Genomic DNA, 19,138 nt, shown 5'->3' with positions numbered 1-19,138 from the left:
CCAAGTCAGAGGCAGTCTTAGCTTGAAAAGGATCACAGTTTTGTTATCAGTTTATCATAGTGGCACTTGTGGCATCAGAACTTCCTTGACTCTCCCAGGAGTAGCCCCTGCAGAGAGGAGGAGCTCATCCTTTGGAGCTGGCAGGGAGCCGAGGTTCCCCCTTGGCACACTGACCTGCAGCAGCTCAGGGCAGCACAGCTCTCCTGTGACACGAGACATGGCCCTTCCTTCCCTGCAGAGATTTCCAAGGTCACTGAAACACCCAGAGAAAGAACCTGGCACTGCTGGGTAACTCCTCTTCTGACCTCTCAGAAACATCACACTTCACTTCCTCACAGGAACACAAGTTGCCACGGTAACATTCAGCATGCCACTCCTGTTAATTGAAATAAGGAGTCTTTACTCACCACCACATGAGCTCCTCAAGACCTTCAGATTTACTTTTTTTTGTTCAAACTGGAATCTTATGTTCAGGTAAAACAAATCTTATGTGAAATAAGACTTAATCAGAAAGCAAGTGAGTCTAATAATCAGTAGAGTTTTCCTGAAAAGATTACAGACAGATGAAAATCTAGAATCCAAAGTTTCAAAAGTTTGGAGGAAAACAGGACTGGCTACTTCAAATGATGATGCTTGGAATAAACCATTCTTTCTGCTTAATGTTTAAAGGCAGCTGACATCTGAGCTACAGAACAGTTTGAAATAAATATTATCAGAATTCATACAAATACAATCAGAAGATTTCTTTTGATGGAAGCCATTATATTTTTTACTCATTTTATGGAATCATAAAAGTATTTTGCTTGCAATAATATTTCAGGAAGTAAAAAGCCAGTGACAGTACGAGATTTTTTGCAAGGTTTGGGTATCTAAAAGCTCATAAACAATGCTGAAAAGACACTGCTCCTCAGATAAGAGAGATCAACAATGCCATGTGACTTCCCTGGCCATGCTTAATAGAAGAGCTAAGTATAATGAAGGCTAATCATTCAGCAAGACCCCAGGGCTAAGAGGTCTCTAATTCCAAACAAAAAGTCCTTGCAAACTACATGTGTTTTCAAGTAAAAAATGAACAAACTATGAAATGGGCTCCCATACAGCAAAAAAGTATTTTTTTTTCTTCTGCTGTAATTAAAGATAGGAAATGTGAATAAGGTTTTGGACTCTAAATTATTCACTTTGAATAAGTCTTTCAAGCCTAAACAATTATACTAGATGCTAATTTGTCACACTGTGACACGAAGTAACCCACAGAAGCAGGGTAGATGTAAAAGGAAAGAAAAGGAATCCAAAAAAAGCAAACTTGATTTTCTGACTGCAGTATATATACAATAGCAAAAGTGACAGTGGATTGGAGGGTGAAACTGCCACCTCTCCAACCACACTGGTCAAACCAACAGTCCATCAATTCTCTCCATCCACAAAAAAAAAATGTGAAACAATCATTATTTACATGAACAGTGTGTGAGAAAAGTCAGTTGAAATATGGAAATATCAGAAGGCATAGGAACTTGTATAATAACTTTAAAACTCTCAAAAGAACAGGGCAACACTAATATTAATCAAATTACATGTAATATAAGCATAAATCCTACATTCCATGACAAACACCAAGATTATATTAATGTTATATAATTATATTAATGGTGAATATGAGAAGTACAAGCTGCTCACATTTATGACATGAATGTGGTAAATATAAAGTGAAATTCAACTTGGCAAACTAAAATTTAATTTCAGAAAAATAACTCCTGTATTCTTTAAAGCAGGCAAAAATTCCAGATTTTTAATTACATGAGTTGCATGATTTAAAAAAGAATTCATGCAACATGTTTTAGTTGTGCTGCAGTTCTTTCTTTTATTTTACTAAAATATATGACTTTAAAAGGAAAATGATGATTTAAAAAGCTGTGTGACACAGAACCCATAGCATGGGAAGGCTGGTTGTCTGCAATCTGAGACTCAGCTGCAAAAGACAAGGACAGGAAAGTGTAACTTGGCACAGAAACCTGTTGCTCCCTGTCAGAGAAACAACTGCTGACAGTTGCCACAGCTAATACAGCTGGCATTATGTTGGGTATTTTCCATTTAGAAAAGGGCTATTCCCCACCAGTATGAATGTTCTGGGATGAGTTAGAAAGGCTTAGTAGATGGAAGCATTTATGTGACTAAGTGCAGGGTTTATTGACCATTTACATTTAATTTAAGTCATCAAGAGATCATTTGCATCTATGGTAGGGTCTAGACCACATGGGAATTACTTTTCTCCTTGATTAATAAACTGATATAAACACCACTTACCCAATTCAGGATGTCACTGATAAAGTCTGAGGCTCCCATTTCCATCTCTTTTATGGAGTTGAAGACACTGTGGGGCTCTTGACTGCAGTTGTCCTTTGTACATATCTGTGCAGGTTCAGCTGCTGTTTCCACTGAATATCCAAAAAATGGTGCCAGTGTTAATGGAAGACAATCCATATAAATGTATGTGTCCCTATTAAGAGGAAATGCTATATGCTCAAACTGTGGAAAATGCTGTGGGAAGAACTCTGATCTTGTGACATATTAAGTGCAAACCCAGCCTTCAGGAAGGTGCTTTGCTCCAGTGCCCCTTGCCTTTTAGTTTCAGTGGGCTCAGAGCTACACAGCCAAATCTCCCTTGCAGCACAGCAACACCTCTGTGTCCTGGGATCTACGTATTTTGATCACATCCATCTGGTGGGGGAGCATCTGAATGTGTGACTTCCCGCATTTTAAGTGGGCTGAAAACCTTTCCAGAAATCTACTAAAAAACAGTCAGAAAGAAAGTTAAGGATGCAGCTCTTTAGTTTCCATAGCTCAGCTACCAGTGCTGCTACAGCATGAGGTGTCTGAGAGCTGAATGTGAGCTGCCATGAGAGCTACAGCCTTCATGGAGGGAAGCCAAAGATACACAGGCTGCTTCAGACTGCTCCAGTGTTCTCTGATGATGCCATACACTGGTGTTGAGTAAATGCCCCTACATTAAATCAGTGTTCACACAAATATTTTGTTATAAACATTTTGTGTTTAAGGCATTGGCACTTGTTCTGAAAAAACTGAGTTTTTTCAGTTAGCTATGGCACCACTAAAGCACAACATCCCACATTATCTTGCTAGCAGTGCAGAAGTTTCTCAAAGCTGGAGCTCTCCTGAAGTGGCTGCCTATGTGCATGCTCCTGCCAGGAGTACACTACACCTGTGTGCACTCATGATGTCTTCATTTTGTTCACAGCAAGGAAAAAGACCATCACGTGCATTAGACCCTTTGTCCCACTTGCTGAGTCCCCTAATGTCAAAGGGCTTTACACAAGAAGAGAAAGAGGATGTGATACAAAAGTACACATAAACAAACATACCTTGAAGAATCTCTTTTCCTGGTAAGCAAAGTCCTTTTCTCCAACTGCCAAACCCCATTTACAATAGGCCTGCAGGTGACTTGAAGGCAAAGCCTGTAGTCCCTGGAGGAGAGCCTCAAAAACCTGCACAAATGATTGTGACTTTTACCATATTCACTATGCACTTTCTACAATTTCTGTGCACCTTGGTGAAGTCCTCTCTAGAATGTGCATGCCCAACAAATATGGAGTGTGCAGTAGAAGACTTCAGGGACAGCAGTGCTCCTGTAGGGTAGGTCTCAGTCTCTGCCAGCTGCAGGTGGTTGGTTGCCAGTGCATTTGAGAGTCCGTGAGAGCAGGTTCAGTGTTTTGAAGTGTTCTGTGCTGTCATCAGCTTTTCCTTTGCTTGTTACTCTCTTTTACCCCATATTTTTGCAAACAGGTTGTTCCACTGTAAATCACTGACATCAATGTTGTTGTAACATTGCTGAGCCTGAATTCTCTTTTTGGGAAGGATTCCGGATAACTTCAATTATGTCTTAATTGTGGGAGAACTTCTGAAATAAATCATGCTTGATGCATGAAACCCCCATATGATGGCTAAACAACTCAGAATGAGGAGACTCCTCTGTACAGAGATTTGCCAAGTTGAATTTCACAGGTGCACAAAGATGAATGCAAAGGACATGTAGTGATGGAGGGAGCACAAACTTCTCCTATTAGAGGGAAGTCTGATCTAATTACTGCTGAGAGTAGAGAAAACCGGATGTTTCTGGAACATGCTACAAAGTGGTTTTTTCTACAAATTTGTCTGTAATGTTTATATTCAATACAAACCCAGATTGTGTCTTGTAAGTTCACAGTGACAGAGATATTCAGATGCCTGCAAGTGTAAGTGCAATTGCTTTGTTCTTCTGATAGCCTACCTTAAGTTTGAAGGTTAGCAGAGCCTAAGCAGAAAGCTGTGCCCCACTGCTTCTTTGGAAAATACTTCTGTTTCAGGAGGCAAGAGAACTGGTGCCTTGGAGTGGCTACATAAAACAGAGGCTAGACAAAATTCAGAAAAGAGAAGTGGGTATTTATTGAATGTTTCCCTTAGGCACACCTTGGGCAGTCAAAGGCTCCAAGGGGCTACACCCAAGATGGACAATGGTCACAAGTTTTTCACACAGTTATAAGTTTGGTCCTTTTACATATCAGGGGTTAATCCCCCAATTACAGTTTCAGATAATGAAGTAATTTACTCCAAGTTTGTCCCCCCAATTCACTGTTGTTTACATCTCTTGGGGGCTGAGACAGTGAGGTGTCCTTGAGTTTCAGGCCTAGAGAGGAATTGCTTTGAATAAAATGGGAGAACAGCAGCTGACAGGCTATGGAGTTTTAGAGTTATACACTAAAGCAGTACAGGATCTGAAAAAATGTAACAGCTGAATCCTAAGGCATCAGAACTAGAAACTGTTAACTCACCAAATGCAAAGAATTGACATTCTGGAAGGAAGACTGGCCCTGATGAGGTCAGTACTTACCTTCTTTTCTGTTGGGGACAAAAGATAGAGTCTGCATGCCTGACCAAAGTATCAGTCACTGATTATCTCATCCAAAATTCTCCTCAGTGTTAGCAGCAGGAGGTCAATGACAGACATGTTGCAATTGTCAATACATTTTCTCAAACTGTCCTCCCACATATTTTGTACAATGATAAATAATTCATTTTCTATTCATGTTCATGAACAGAATTGAGGTGGAGTAAACAATCAGGTGGACTGTCCTCTGCCAGGTGCCAGACTCTCAGTTTTCTCTTTCAAATGGCTGTTTTTTAAACTTTTCATGGTGTTTTAGAGGTCACATTGGTTGCAGGGAATAATAAAGCCATTTATAAGAATGCAGTTTGTGTCCTCATCTTTACAAAACCATGAGACCATAACCAAAGTTATGTCTCTCCAATTTCATTGCTTTTCTGGAAGGGTATTTATTTTAGGCTTCTGCTCTGAACCATTTTGAAGTTTGCATCAAATTAATGACGAAAACTATTCACTCTTCTTGATATCACAGGAATAAGGTAAAGTTCTTCACTAGAGTATGCCCTGTGATAAATAATGCCCTAGTAATTATGGGTGGGGATTTTCATGTGGTGACTGATGATGCCTTGGAAAAGAGCCATGGCACGGTGCATTCAGAAGCTAAGCTATCTAAATCCTTGCAGGCCTCATTTATGCTTTTGGGAATATAGGACAGGTGTGGCAATTACTAAACCTGGATACTTGAGAATTCACCTCTTATTCCCAGGTGTGGGCCATTAATTCTCGCTCAGACTTGTTCAGTTCTAACAAGTCTCTTTTGAACCAGATTTTATATATGCACATATACTCATACAATAAATAGTATTTTTCTTTCAATCAATTAATCTATTTTGTTTTTACTCATCTTTAGCTATGCAGCCTTCATCTTACCTAACATTTTACATACACATGGCAGCAAACCCCCAAAACAATCAGTGGCAGTCTACAGATCCCTGTCACGTTCTTTAGATACCTGTAGACACAAGAAGACTTGCAGTTTTATTGTTTAGTACAATTACTAGAGAAGCTCGAGTAAAAATCAAGCCAAGCCCCAGTGAAATTCACAACAAAGGCTTACACTGATTTTTATTGGATCACTAGACATCAGAGCAAAGCCAGAGAACACTCAAACACATGTTTGTAAAACTCTTTAAAAAAAACAAACTGTAAAGGAGTATAGTGTTCATTCTTTCTGTTAGATGATCTTCCAGAAATCTGAACACTTTGGGTTGACACACTGAGAAGCCTCCTCACAGACCAGCCATTCTTTAGGGACGTATTTGATATTTTTAAATTCAAATACCTACAAGAAAGCTTCTAACTCCATATCCTGGTATTTCCATAGAAGGTCACAGAGAGTAACATTAGCTACTTCATTCACTTCAAAGGGACGTGTGGCTACTGAACTCTAATGTATCATCTTTATACACCTAAAATATGTTGGTCATCTCCTAAGCAGTCCAATAGAATATAGTGAAGAGATGGGATGATATATGTTAAATTTTGAAATAGTACATATTTTTGTGACAGTACTTTTATGTGCAAAGAATTGTCACAAAGGTAACGAGACGTTCCTCTGCCTTCAAATCCCTCAAGAAGCCATGGCTGTAATGGCACATTTCTCAGGTCCAAGTACCATCTGGTGAAATGGAATATTGGTATTGGAGAACCTGAGCTGGCCTGGATTGAAGAACAAATTCCTGACAGCATGACAGCACAGAATGAGTAAGGATTCCATTAAAATATAAATTACAATCAACAGTATTCTGTAGCTACAAAAGAGAAGACTCTGATATGTGACTGCTGAAGAACCCAACCTACTAACCAGAATACCACACAAAAAAGTGAAACCTGCAGAAGTGGGCACAACTTTATCTGTACAGTTGGCTGATTCTGAAGGTGCGCTAACAGTTTCTGATTAAAAAGATTACCTTCCTGATAACAGCATGAAACAAAAATACGGCAATTAGGAAATCAAATCTCAGGGCACCACTATTGCAGACTCTGCCTAGATGAAGCCAGTTGATTAAGGTTGAAGTACAAAACCTCTCAGTCCCCTCAAAGCTGGAGAGGGAACCGTGAACAGTGGTAGCTGGAGAAGCACAGCATGTAATGCCTATAGCAGTGACAGCTTGGGTTTGTGGTAAAAGCATACAAATCACCAATGCATTACTTTTCTACTATATGATGTATATATCTCATTGATCTATTAGTTTTTTCAGACACTGTAAGATTTCTGTGTTAGCCTGATTCCTTTTGGTATCACTACTGAAGTTGTGGGGAACAGCTGTCTATTACGGGTTTTTTTGTCCTTCTCCATGTGAGAACCACTGCATTTAGTTTGGACATGTAATTGAGTTAATTGATTTTCAGAAACCAGTATAAGTAACTCTAGATGGCTAGATAACCTTTGATAACTGCAAATAAAGGGGAGTAGTTCTGGAAGATGCAGAACTAGAAACTGGAAATACTTAGTTACAAAACTTATTAGCTGCATAGAGAGAAAGAACAAAGGCACTCGATTTTTCCTGCAAATGAACTCCAGGCAATGCGACAATAAAATGGATGTTTGCTATTAGAACAGATTGGTTCCTTTCTTTCCTTAGTATTTGCTAGAACAAAAGCGCTGTAACTTTCCAAGGCTGCAGTGAGTCAGTGCTACAATTAGCAGTATGATACTGATATAGTGGCCACCACTCTGCAATCTTTCCTTTCCCCCCACCCAGTCAAAAAGGCTACCTCTGACAAATCAGCTATTAACAGACAAGTTTCTGTCTTTTACATTATTAAATCATAGTGAAAAACCAAACTCTGTGCTTAGGAAGTATAAGTTCTGTCAAACAAATAGGCAGAGCTATTCATATTTCTTTTCCTCTTTAATTTTTTAAAATATAGCCAGAGTCCCAAGAAAAGAAACTCGGCGTCCTTCTGCTTTCTGAAGCTTTAATAGCCTCAGCTCTGCAAAATGCAGTTTTCTAACAACAGGATTTTGGTCTTGGTGCAGGTCAGTCCTGAACACAGAAAGTAATCATTGTAATACCAAAATGCAGGGCTGTTAAGAGAAGGGAGATTTGCAATAATAAGATTACAGAAAACCTCTATTACAGACTTTATATTTTCTGGGATATTCCTGAATGAATGCCATCTGCTTGGTGATCATAAGGAATGTAATCATATTGAATCTTTCCAGCTTTGAGTAAAGCTAGGTTGAGATTACCAAGAAAAGAGGTAGCAATTACCAAGAAAAGGTTATATTTTGGTACAATCAGTGCATTTGCCCTTAAATACATCTGAGTCATCTGAGTACTCCTCACAGCCTGGAATTATGTGTTTTTACCTAAAGGGCCTGTTTATTTCCACCTGTAAAACTACATATTTATTCTTCTGTGTTCTATATCACTGGAGAGAAATTAGTAATTTCTTCTCTAGAAAGTAGTAATTCTCTAAAAATTAGTAATTTCTTCTCTAGAATTTCTTTGGACTGTTAGACCAGAGTGAAAGAGTACACAGCAGCATGATGTGTGAAAAGTGAACTTTTAACTGAAATGTGCAAGTCTAAATTAAAAAAAAAAAAAAATACAGCTAAAGCCTACCCATGAGGGAAACCCCAGAAAATGCTTTTGGAAAATAAATATATTTTTAACATGTACATTGTAGTCCAGGAGTTTGTAGGGTTTTTAAGACAAAGAAATAATTACCCATGAAGACAGAGGGAACACGGGTGAACAGTGGAATCAGACACAACAGAAACTATTCCATGGGCAACAAAGCAGGTTTTGCTCTAAGTGAAAGGCACCAGGGAACTCGTTAATGATTTTGTGTTGAGGGCTCACACTGCACGGGCAGTGAACAGAGACACTTGTCCCTACAGGCTCCTCTCCCCTTTGTACCTTCTGACTCCTGTTCCCAGTGTTTCCATCCCCTCACTGGCCTTGCTGCCTCTAAATGTGAATTGCTGCAGATTATTTGAAGACACTGAATATCGGTGTAATGCTCTTCCAGGACTAAAGTCTTTAAACAATTGTGAGACTGGATAATGCATGTGCAAGTAAGACACTATTACAGCATTATCTGTAGCCATAGGGTAAGCAGTTGCTGTAGGAACACCCCAGAAGCAGAGTGAGAAGGGCTCTGGCCCAGCAGGGATCAGGCTGCTCCTCTGGCCCAACCTCTCATGGGCAGGTAAATGTGTATTTCAATGCCACAGCCCAGCTGTCCATATATTTCCATGCTTACCTTTTAGATTGCTCCTGTGATATTCTATTTTAAATCCTGCAAAAGCTGAAGTACACTGTGTGATGGTTTCTTTTAACAGGACATCATGCCAACCAAGCACTGGAGTGTCTTACATGCAGGGAATTATGTGTGAGCTTTAATGTTTAAAATAGTCAGACTCTGTGAGACTAAGTGTGCCTGCATTTTATTTTCCTCAGCTATCTTTGATGAGGATTAATGAATGAATGGTCATAAAGTGCTCTAAAATCCTACGAAAGCATACTAAAAGCACACACACTTAACTATTGTGAACAAAGGATGTTTAAAGCTTACCTGGAATTTCACTCTAGCTATAGATGTATGAATCATTGTCACAGAAAATGTAACCATTTTAATTAAGAAACAGAAAAACATTAGAGGAGTTCAAGCAAATACTTGATGACTGACAAGGAAAAGTATCTTTGTGGTAAATGAGCCGAGTAAAACTGTTTGCCCAGACTAACCCTCAGAATTTTTCTGCAAATATGGTTTATTTTCCAAGGTCCTTTACAGAAACAAACCCCTTCCACAACATCAGACAGCCATAAAAACGGTAAGTATAAATAATTGTATCTACATGACTGAGGTCTGCAACTGTATTTACAAATCTAATTCTTCGCAAGTCTTTTGCAGACATAAAACATTTTCAAGCAGGTCTGTGTGCTAAACCAGAGTAGCATTCATCCTTAATTTCTTTTTTCCTCTACATTAAAAACATCTCACTTTTCCAACTGTATTGGAACTGCCTGCACACTTGAACTTGTTCCAAACTTGCCTACCTTATAAATAGATGATTTTCAGACCTGCCCACTGCAAACACACACACACCTGTGTATTGTACATTTCCCACTCAGGGAGCTGCAAACACACCTTGCTCCCACACAGTTTGAGATGTGAGCATGTGTGTATATGTATCGTAAATGCTTGTTTGGGCAGAACAAAAGTTATGTAAACTAAAGTGTCTGGAAAATATTAAGGGCAAAAAAACTTTTCTCCACAAAAAGTGATGTATTTTATTACAACAAACATACCAGTGAAATGGTGCAAAATCTTCCTTTGACATTTAACTCCATGATCCAGATGTTTCCTAGTCTGCCAGCATTTAGGATTTATTTTCTAATAGTAAGTTAGAAAATAAAAATAAATTGTGAATCTATGAAATCTAGAAATTTGCCGTAATTTCTGTTCTTAAGAGAACTGTTGATACTTTTTTTGAGATGCCTTTAGCATTCCTTCCCCTTGATCTCACAAGGATCTACGGAAGCAAACCACACGGCAGCTAGAACCGCGATGGGAATACACTGCCAGGTGTTAATTAACAGCCTGGGAACAATTAGAAGATACCAATCGGTACAGAAACACAGCACTATCAACTTCGATGCCCGTGGGGCACTGACCAAGTTCACCAGAATCACAGAACGTTCTGCGCTGCAAGAGACCCACGGGGCTCATGGAGTCCAGCCCGTCCCGGAGGGGCGCACACGAGGATCGAACGCAGGAGCTGTGCCAGGTACGCCCCGGACACCGCCCGGCCCGGGCACACCGAGGCTGCGCCGCCCCGCCCGCCGGGCCCGGGGGAGCTGCCCGCTCTGCCCCTGCAGGACTCGGCCGCGAAACGCGGTTTGGGCTTCTGCCCCTCCCGAAGTACCGGCAGGCCCTCGCCCCCCGCCAGCCTCCGGGCCGGGCGCGGCGCCTCTCGGCCGGGCCCCGTCGGAGAGGGGCGGGCGGCTCGGGGGCACAGCCGGGCAGCGACACGGTGGGGCCGCCAGCGCCTTCTCCTTCAGCGCGGCGGCGGCAGCGCAGGGACACAGACCCTGCGGGCGGCCGGGGCCGGGCTCAGGCCGTGACGGAGCTCCCTCAGGCCGGGCCGGGCTCAGGCCGGGCCGGGCTCCCTCAGGCCGAGCCGGGCTCCCTCAGGCCGGGGCCGGGCTCAGGCCGGGGCCGGGCTCCCTCAGGCTATGACGGAGCTCCCTCAGGCCGGGCCGGGCTCAGGCCGGGCCGGGCTCCCTCCGGCCGGGCCGGGCTCCCTCCGGCCGGGCCGGGCTCCCTCAGGCCGGGCCCGGGCTCCCTCAGGCCGAGCCGGGCTCCCTCAGGCCGGGCCCGGGCTCCCTCAGGCCGAGCCGGGCTCGTCCGGCCGTGACGGAGCTCCCTCAGGCCGAGCCGGGCTCAGGCCGGGCCGGGCTCCCTCAGGCCGGGGCCGGGCTCCCTCAGGCCGGGCCGGGCTCCCTCAGGCCGGGGCCGGGCTCAGGCCGGGCCGGGCTCAGGCTGGGCCCAGGCCGAGCCGGGCTCAGGCCGGGCCGGGCTCCTTCAGGCCGGGGCCGGGCTCCCTCAGGCCGGGCCGGGCTCCCTCAGGCCGGGGCCGGGCTCCCTCAGGCCGGGGCCGGGCTCCCTCAGGCCGGGGCCGGGCTCAGGCCGGGCTCCCTCAGGCCGGGCTCCCTCAGGCCCGGGCCGGGCTCAGGCCGGGCCGGGCTCCCTCAGGCCGGGCCGGGCTCCCTCAGGCTGTGACGGAGCTCCCTCAGGCCGGGCCGGGCTCCCTCAGGCTGGGCTCCCTCAGGCCGGGCCGGGCTCCCTCAGGCCGGGCCGGGCTCCCTCAGGCCGGGCCGGGCTCCCTCAGGCTGTGACGGAGCTCCCTCAGGCCGGGCCGGGCTCCCTCAGGCCGGGGCCGGGCTCCCTCAGGCCGGGCCGGGCTCCCTCAGGCTGTGACGGAGCTCCCTCAGGCCGGGCCGGGCTCGCTCGGGCCGGGCTCCCTCAGGCCGGGCCGGGCTCCCTCAGGGCCGGCGCGGAGCCCGTGGCGCGCGCGCCCCTCCCACGCGAGCCCCTGGCGCGCGGCCCCGCCCCGCGCGGGCGCGGGTTGGCCGCGCGCGCTGCCGCCCGCGCGGCGGTTGCATCACCCGGGGCGGGGCCGCGCGCGGTGTCGCAATCGGCGCTCGCCGCGCGCACGGTACCGAGCGCGGCCCGCCCGGCCCCTCCCGCCGCTCGCGCCGCTCAGGTAAGCGCGGGGGGCGCGCGCCGGGGCCGGGGCCGCGGCCGCCCCCGCCCGCCGGGCCCGCTCGCAGCGCGTGATGCAATCGGCGGGCGGCCCCGGCGCCCTCCCCTCCCCTCCCCCGGTGAAGTCACGGCTTGGCAGCGCCGGGCACCCCCGCGCCCGCTCGGACGGGGGAGGAGCAGCGCGGCCTCGGCGGGCGGGCGGCCCGAGGAGGGCGGCGGCGGCGCCATGGGCCCGCCGGGGAGGGCCGGGCCGGTCCCGGTGCCCGCGGTCGCTCCCGGCCCGGGGCGGGGGGAGCGAGGCCGCGGCGGGGCGGCTCCGGGGCGCCGGGCGGCGGGGCGGAGCGCGCCCGGCCGGGGAGCCCGGGCAGGTGCGGCGGGGTCCGCGAATTCCCGGAGCCCCGGAGGCGAGTTTCACACCGGGGCTTGGGCCGGCAGCGAGCGCCGCGGTGGCGCTGACATGCGGCAGGAAGAGTGGCGGCTCCGTAACGCTGCCGTGCAGAGCTCATTCGCGAAGTACAAGCTTATGACTGGCAGAACTTCGGAATTTGAGGAGTTGGTTTGTCCTTAGAAATCACAGCTGCCGTTTCATATTCGAAAGACAGTCTTTTGATACCTCCTTGCCTCCCAGTGTTTGGGGTTCTGTCATCTTAAAGTTCATGTTTATGTGTTCCGTTACAGTCTGTGAAGGACTTCAGAGTGTATTTGATTTTTAAGATGTGTATTAAAAATAGAGACTGAAATAAATGTGTAAAAGTGATGTTGTCAGCTATGGCAAGAAATGATGGGATTGAGCTACCTAGTGTCGAAAGCATTGTTGCCCAGCCTTGAGTGTGTGAGAGCATCAGCTCCTGCAAACCTGTGAGTGTGAGCCGTGCAGGAGTCGGCCCTCCCATTGTTCAGCAAATGTGTGCTTGGGGTTAGTACAGGGTCATTGGAATCTAGACTTGGATCCTATCAGGGTATTCCTAGTGAAGTCTAAAGGAAGAGAGGCCACCTATTGCTGTTCAGATTGGCATCGATTCTGCATTTGACAAGACAGCTTTGTGAATTTGTGCAATATAGTTATTCTGACTAATGATTGGAATCGCCACAGTCACACCTCGAGAATGGAGCAGAAACACTTTGTATTTTTTGCTACCAAGTTAAAAAACAATACTGATTTGATTGACAAAACAGAAGCAAACATTTGGAAGTTAAATGTCTTTATTTCTGTATGTGTGAAAGCAAGTGAAGGCCTTCATTGCTTCATTGGTCCCTGAGGAGTAGTGTGAGACAGTAAGAAACATCTTTCTGCCTGAGAAGACACCTCTTGAGTTACCAGCTATTATGCTGTAGTGGGTGGCCAGCTGGTTTCCTGGGTGGCCAGTTGGTGGCCCAAGGAGAGAACCAGGCAGTTCTAACTGGCCACTGGAAACAGTACCATGTGTTGGGTGGAACCAGCCTAGGGCTGTCACTGCGCTGAAGCTCATGAGCAGCTTTATGGGAACAAGATGCTGGGAAGCTGGGCTGGCTCTCTGAGGAGTTGTCTCCTGCTGTGCTGGGGCTGGCACACAGCCACAGGACAGCAACCTGTGTGCAGAGCAGCCACAGGACAGCAACCTGTGTGCAGAGGCGTGGGGTGGTGCACGGGCTGGGACTGGAGCCCTGTGTGCCTCCCCAGCTTCAGGGCCTCTCCCAATGTCCTCACCCTTCTTGAGAGTCCCCTCTGTGTGTCTCACACCTGCTGCCTTTAAATCTCCTTGCAGTCTCTGCTGAAGGATGCCCGTAGCACCTGTTGCTACCTGGGGTAGCTTTCTGACAATTGGTGATGGGCATCCAGCCTCCAAATCACCAGGCAAAAAGGAGTTCCAAGCCTCAGTTGTTGGCGCTCTGTAGCTCCATGGTGCAGTACAGTTAGTGCTACTTTATTCTTTGGAGTGGGACAGGAATCCAGGTGTCACCTGTCCCACTTAAGGGGTCTGGTCATCAGGCCAGATAAGAGCCTGTCTCACTCAAGAAATAGCAATTTAATAAAAATCAAATCAATTCCAGTGGGAAGGAGCTGAGGGAGGTCTGTTCTAGCAAGGCAGGGCTGGAATTCTTGCTTGAGAGGTGTGACACTCATTATCTTCTCTGCTTATATCCATGTACTGCCCAACTAAAATACTCCATTAATATTAGGTTTAATGGGACAAATTGTTTTTTTTTTCATTGAAATCTGATAGAGATAGGAAAGAAGTGTTAAAGCAGTATTAAATAGTTTTGATAGCATAGAGAGAAGTAGCACATGGAATCTGGTGATATGAAGAAACTTGTTACATGTCAGGTGGCATTCCTTTGAAGGCAGGACCCACTGTTTTCTCTGTAGTAGCTCATGGGGCACAAAAATCAGATTGTGAAAATGGTGTGGGTTACATAACTGGCCTGTGCAGGTGAACTTTGCAAGCAGTGAAATGTGTTGAAGCAGAGGGGACAACAGAGCATTCTGTTTGATTTGGAAAAGGTGTCCAAAATGTACTTGTCAGACACAACCTAAGGGAACTGTGTATGTTTTGAGGGCTGCAGAAATCCTCTATTTTAAAATACAGACAAGGCCAGTGCATACACTTACACCTTGACTAAAAATGTCTGTGCAATTACACATGCACAGCTACTACAACCGGCCCTGCCAGTCTGGTGTTGGGGCACAGGAACACCTTGTTAGCTGGGTATTCAGTTCAACTGCCCAACCTAACTGCTTGTTAGGTCGGGATCTGAGAATGAAACATGGTTTACAAAAGTTGCTTTATGAGTTAAAATTGGGAAAATATTAACACTAAGGTGTTAGACACTATGTATTTAGATTCAGCTCCACAGATGTCAAAAAGTGGTTGTTGATGGTCTCATTCTGCCCTGAAATGGGAAAATGAAAATATTTCTTTATAAGAAGGGTGTGGGTATACTCATATATCTTCACAAGTGGGAAGACCTCTTGGTGACAGAGAATATTAATTTTGAGTAACATTCAAGCCAAATTTAGTGGGCTTTTCCATGAATGTTATTGAACCACACTCTGCATCAGCTGCATCTCATTGTGGCTCCTTCAACATGAAAGAAAATATGCCATTGATCTACACAGTTGAATTTTAACATTTTAATGATAGCCCATCCAAAATTAAAACAACTCAGACTGCTGAGAAAAACAATCAGGAACAGTACACATGAACCTGTGAGTTTAGAAGGATCAATGACACACAGGAGCTCACTACAGACCTCTCACACATCCCTCCAGCCATCAGCCATCCATCTGCTGTTATGGATGCAAGAGGTGTTCCTGGGCTGGAAACTGCCCATCCTGGCAGGCAGCACTGCCCTGCACTGCTGCAGCTCTCAGGTGTTCCTGACACTGCCCATCCTGGCGGGCAGCACTGCCCTGCTGCTGCAGCTGCTTGCTTTTCTCAGCCCTCTGGAGGATGTGTCACACACTGGTCCTGTGATACTGCATGTGTGTGACAGTGCTGGGCTGCACAGCTGCTGCACAGTCTGACATTGGAATAGGATTGATTAGTGCCAGTTAAATGCTTTTCTTCAACATGACAAATCCACACTGATTTGACTGATCACTGAGTATTTTTCATTGGAGCCATAGGTAGGTGTTTCAGGAGCTTAGGACCATCCTGTTGTCCTTCCCCTCTTCTCTCCCAGGCATATAGGAAGTCATCCTGTGAGATGAGAAGAGAAGGGGACCAGCTGTTAGCCTTGCCAGGGCCATGTCCTTGCAGCTGTGGTGGAATCCTCCTTGTGCCACCAGTAGGGCCAGGAGCAGGCTGACCTGAGCAGCGGCAGAACGTGAGTCAGGTGAGAGGATGTCTTGCTCATCAGGATTGGGTGTGCTGGAGAGGAGAGCAATGACCAGTGCACCAACCATGCAGGTGACCTTCTTTGTGGATGAGTCAGCTGTGGTTGCTGTCTTTTGATGGGTGACAGTCCTCTGTTGGAGTGTAGTGATCTACACTGCAATCACCCTGTGCTCCTTTCCCACCTGCTTGATTCATACTGTTCAGGCTCAGCATGCTGCTTGTGGTAGAATGTCACCCAGAACCTTTGCAATGCGCTTTTTTCATAGATTTATTTTTCCACTCAGTACTAGTAGACCTTAGGACAGCCATCATTTTGAACATCATCTGCAAAACAAGTGCTGTAAGATGGTTGAGAAAAGGTGGACAGACTGAGCACCCTTGCTCCAGAGAAAAGAGATCAGGGAGGAATTTGTCTGCAGATACACCCAGAGATGTGGTCCGAAGAGGACAAGGATCAAATACCCCTGTTGGTCAAGAGTCAGGCTGTTAATAGGTTTAAGCCACAGAAGGAAAACTCCAGTCTGAAAACTTAAGAAAATTGTATAACTGGAGGAAAAGTTAGACAGTGGAACATGTTGCCAAGACAGAGGTTGTGAAACTGGAGATATTTGAGGCTAGGCTAGACACCCATCCATCAGGGATGGCTTTGGAATAACTGAGTGAAGCCAGTGAACAATTCAAACAGCTTGACTAGATGACCCAGTAATAGTCCCATCCAATCCAAATATGTTTGAGACTTCAGAAATGTAGTTGGCAGCTTGTCCACTTCCAGCACAGTTATGATGTATTACTGCCAGATGTGCCATCAGTACTTTATGCTAAAGCCAGTGATGTATAAGATTGTATCTGAAACCAACATCTTTAATAGCTTCTTTTTTCCCCCTACTAGGTTCAACTTGCTCTTCATCCATGTGAAGATCTGTTGGAATCACCTTCTAGAAAGCCAAGAGTTTTCAGTCTCCTGATATATTCTGTTGTGTCCAAGAACAGCCTGCACAAATGAGCAAGACATCCCAACAGAACACCACCACAGATGCGAGCGGAGTAAGTGTGATTCACACTCAAGCACACTCCAGTGGCCTGCAGCAGGTTCCCCAGCTGGTGCCAGTTAGTCCTGGTGGTGGAGGCAAAGCTGTGCCTCCGAGCAAACAGGGAAAGAAGAGTTCCTTTGTGGATAGAAACAGTGATGAGTACCGTCAGCGCAGAGAGAGGAACAACATGGCAGTGAAAAAGAGCCGCTTAAAGAGCAAGCAGAAGGCACAGGACACACTGCAAAGGGTCAACCAGCTTAAAGAAGAAAATGAACGTTTAGAGGCAAAAATTAAACTCCTGACCAAGGAGCTGAGCGTACTGAAAGACTTGTTCCTTGAGCATGCCCACAATTTTGCAGATAATGTGCAACCTGTTGGCACTGAGACCACCACAACAAATCCAGAGAACAGTGGACAGTAGACACCTGCGACCTTATGAAAAAACTTTTGAGCTGCAGCTTGTCTGCAGTGCCCATGCAGTAACCCAGCAAAAACTGTACCTTTAATCATTGTTTTGTGGAGATTTTCTTCTTGTAAATTTAACACTGAAGATTTGTAACAATTAAACCAGAAACTGGTTAGGGTGTTTTAAATATTTTTCTCCTCAAAGATTTATGCAGATCTGAACTCCTAGCCAACAAGGAATGTAATATTTAGGAGATAACGTTTTCACTGGAATATTTAGTTACCATTTTAGAGTCACATAATGGGAGGAATCCAGCAGGATGGCTCACTGTAATATCAGAAGCTTGTAATTGGATAGAACATCTTTAAATACCTGTTAACATATTTTAGCCCTCTGTTTTTCTCCATTACATATTACAAACTGCAAAGACTGTGGAGAATTTTTGCTTTGTACTTTAAATCTGTAGAATTGAAGTCCTTTGAAGCACCACATAGGTCCCTCCTGTCCAGTTACAGTTGATGGGGAGGTTGTAGTGATAATGAGCTGGGATGCTTACCAGTGTTCACCAGAAAAACAACAATGTGCTCCGACAACATATCCAGGCAGTTGGCCTCCAAATGGCACATGAAGCATCCTGTACAAGAGGCAAAGCAGCACACTGACAAAGCCTTCTATTTAAGCTTGTATTTCATACTGCTCACATAGTGACTGGGGCCTTATGAGAACAAGTTTGTTTTCAGAAAATTTCAAAATGCTACCAAAAAACTGTGCCCTGCAAAATTGCGTTCTTGCTGGGAGGGAGATGTATTGGAGAGAACGAAAAGTGCAGCTTGGCTTAGCAATGGAAGGGGCAGGACAGCAGGTGTTCAGCTGGGATGTATGGATCACTACTGGCTGACGTTAATCTTATAGAAATTTACAGTGATTTTAAAAATAAATGGCCCTAGTAACTGATTAGATGAAATTTCTACAGCCATCATACATCTGTGTGAAGGAATATCTTTAGTCTTGTTTTATTTCCATAGAAGTTTTTCTGTAGCAACCATTTTATTGCTACTGCTTAGTCTTTGCCATGTTCCATAATACAGTGCTATGTGCTATACTGAGGATTTAAACAAAGTAAAGCAGGAACTTTGATGTAACTTTAATTTATTTTAATTTTTAAATATTTCATTGATGGTATGGTTATTTTACATTTAACCTGTGTGTCTGTCTTGTAGATTACTACACTGTATTAATTTCCCTCTTCCACTACCTTTGTCCATAGATTAATTTGGAGGATGCTTATTTGCTTTGTATCAGCACTTAGGAAAAAAACTTGGATGTTATCTCTATGAAGATATTGTTAGAGAATGAAACCTTGAAAAGTTCTTTTTTGAATTTAAACTTTTAATACATGTGGAAAACTTTTATGGATTGTTTTGGATTATGTTAGACTTTTTAATATGTTTCTTTTCATTCTAACTGCATCTGAAGTTGGTAGGGTTGAAATACCAGAAGCTAATAAAAATGTTTTGCTTGTAGTAGCCTCATTTTCCCCATCCCTTTTCTATTCCCCTCAAGTGCAGAATTGCCCAAGTCACACAACTGTCTTGGAGACATCAGTGCAGTAGTCTGTGTTCCCCTCTTTCACTCAGGTTTCTGCTCCATGGAAGCAATCAGAAACTCACTACAGTTTTTTCTAAATGTCTGATTTAACAAAGAAGGCAAAAAAAAAAAATTTAAA

General features: G+C 45.2%; 1 protein-coding gene across 3 annotated transcripts; it reads left to right on the top strand.

Moving 5' to 3' along the window:
* Positions 1–12,050: 12,050 nt before the first annotated feature.
* On the top strand, positions 12,051–18,938 carry CEBPG (CCAAT enhancer binding protein gamma). Of its 3 annotated transcripts, XM_021536682.3 has the most exons (3): positions 12,061–12,158; positions 15,821–15,973; positions 16,865–18,938. In XM_021536682.3, the coding sequence occupies exon 3, from the start codon at positions 16,975–16,977 to the stop codon at positions 17,425–17,427; it is 453 nt and encodes a 150-aa protein (XP_021392357.1). In that variant the 5' UTR covers positions 12,061–12,158; positions 15,821–15,973; positions 16,865–16,974; the 3' UTR covers positions 17,428–18,938. The 3 variants fall into 3 exon arrangements, with proteins under 3 accessions (XP_077642389.1, XP_021392357.1, XP_077642390.1); XM_077786263.1 differs by lacking the exon at positions 15,821–15,973 and having other exon boundaries at positions 12,051–12,158; XM_077786264.1 differs by lacking the exon at positions 12,061–12,158 and having other exon boundaries at positions 12,571–15,973.
* Positions 18,939–19,138: the final 200 nt, after the last annotated feature.

Source organism: Lonchura striata, chromosome 13 (genome assembly GCF_046129695.1).
Source record: "Lonchura striata isolate bLonStr1 chromosome 13, bLonStr1.mat, whole genome shotgun sequence".
Lineage (NCBI taxonomy): Eukaryota > Metazoa > Chordata > Aves > Passeriformes > Estrildidae > Lonchura > Lonchura striata.
This window is presented reverse-complemented; position numbering and strand designations above follow the sequence as displayed.

What these genes read in the sequence shown, in the direction of transcription:
- CEBPG (XM_077786263.1), top strand. Translation starts at nt 16,975, where the DNA reads ATGAGCAAGACATCCCAACAGAACACCACCACAGATGCGAGCGGAGTA.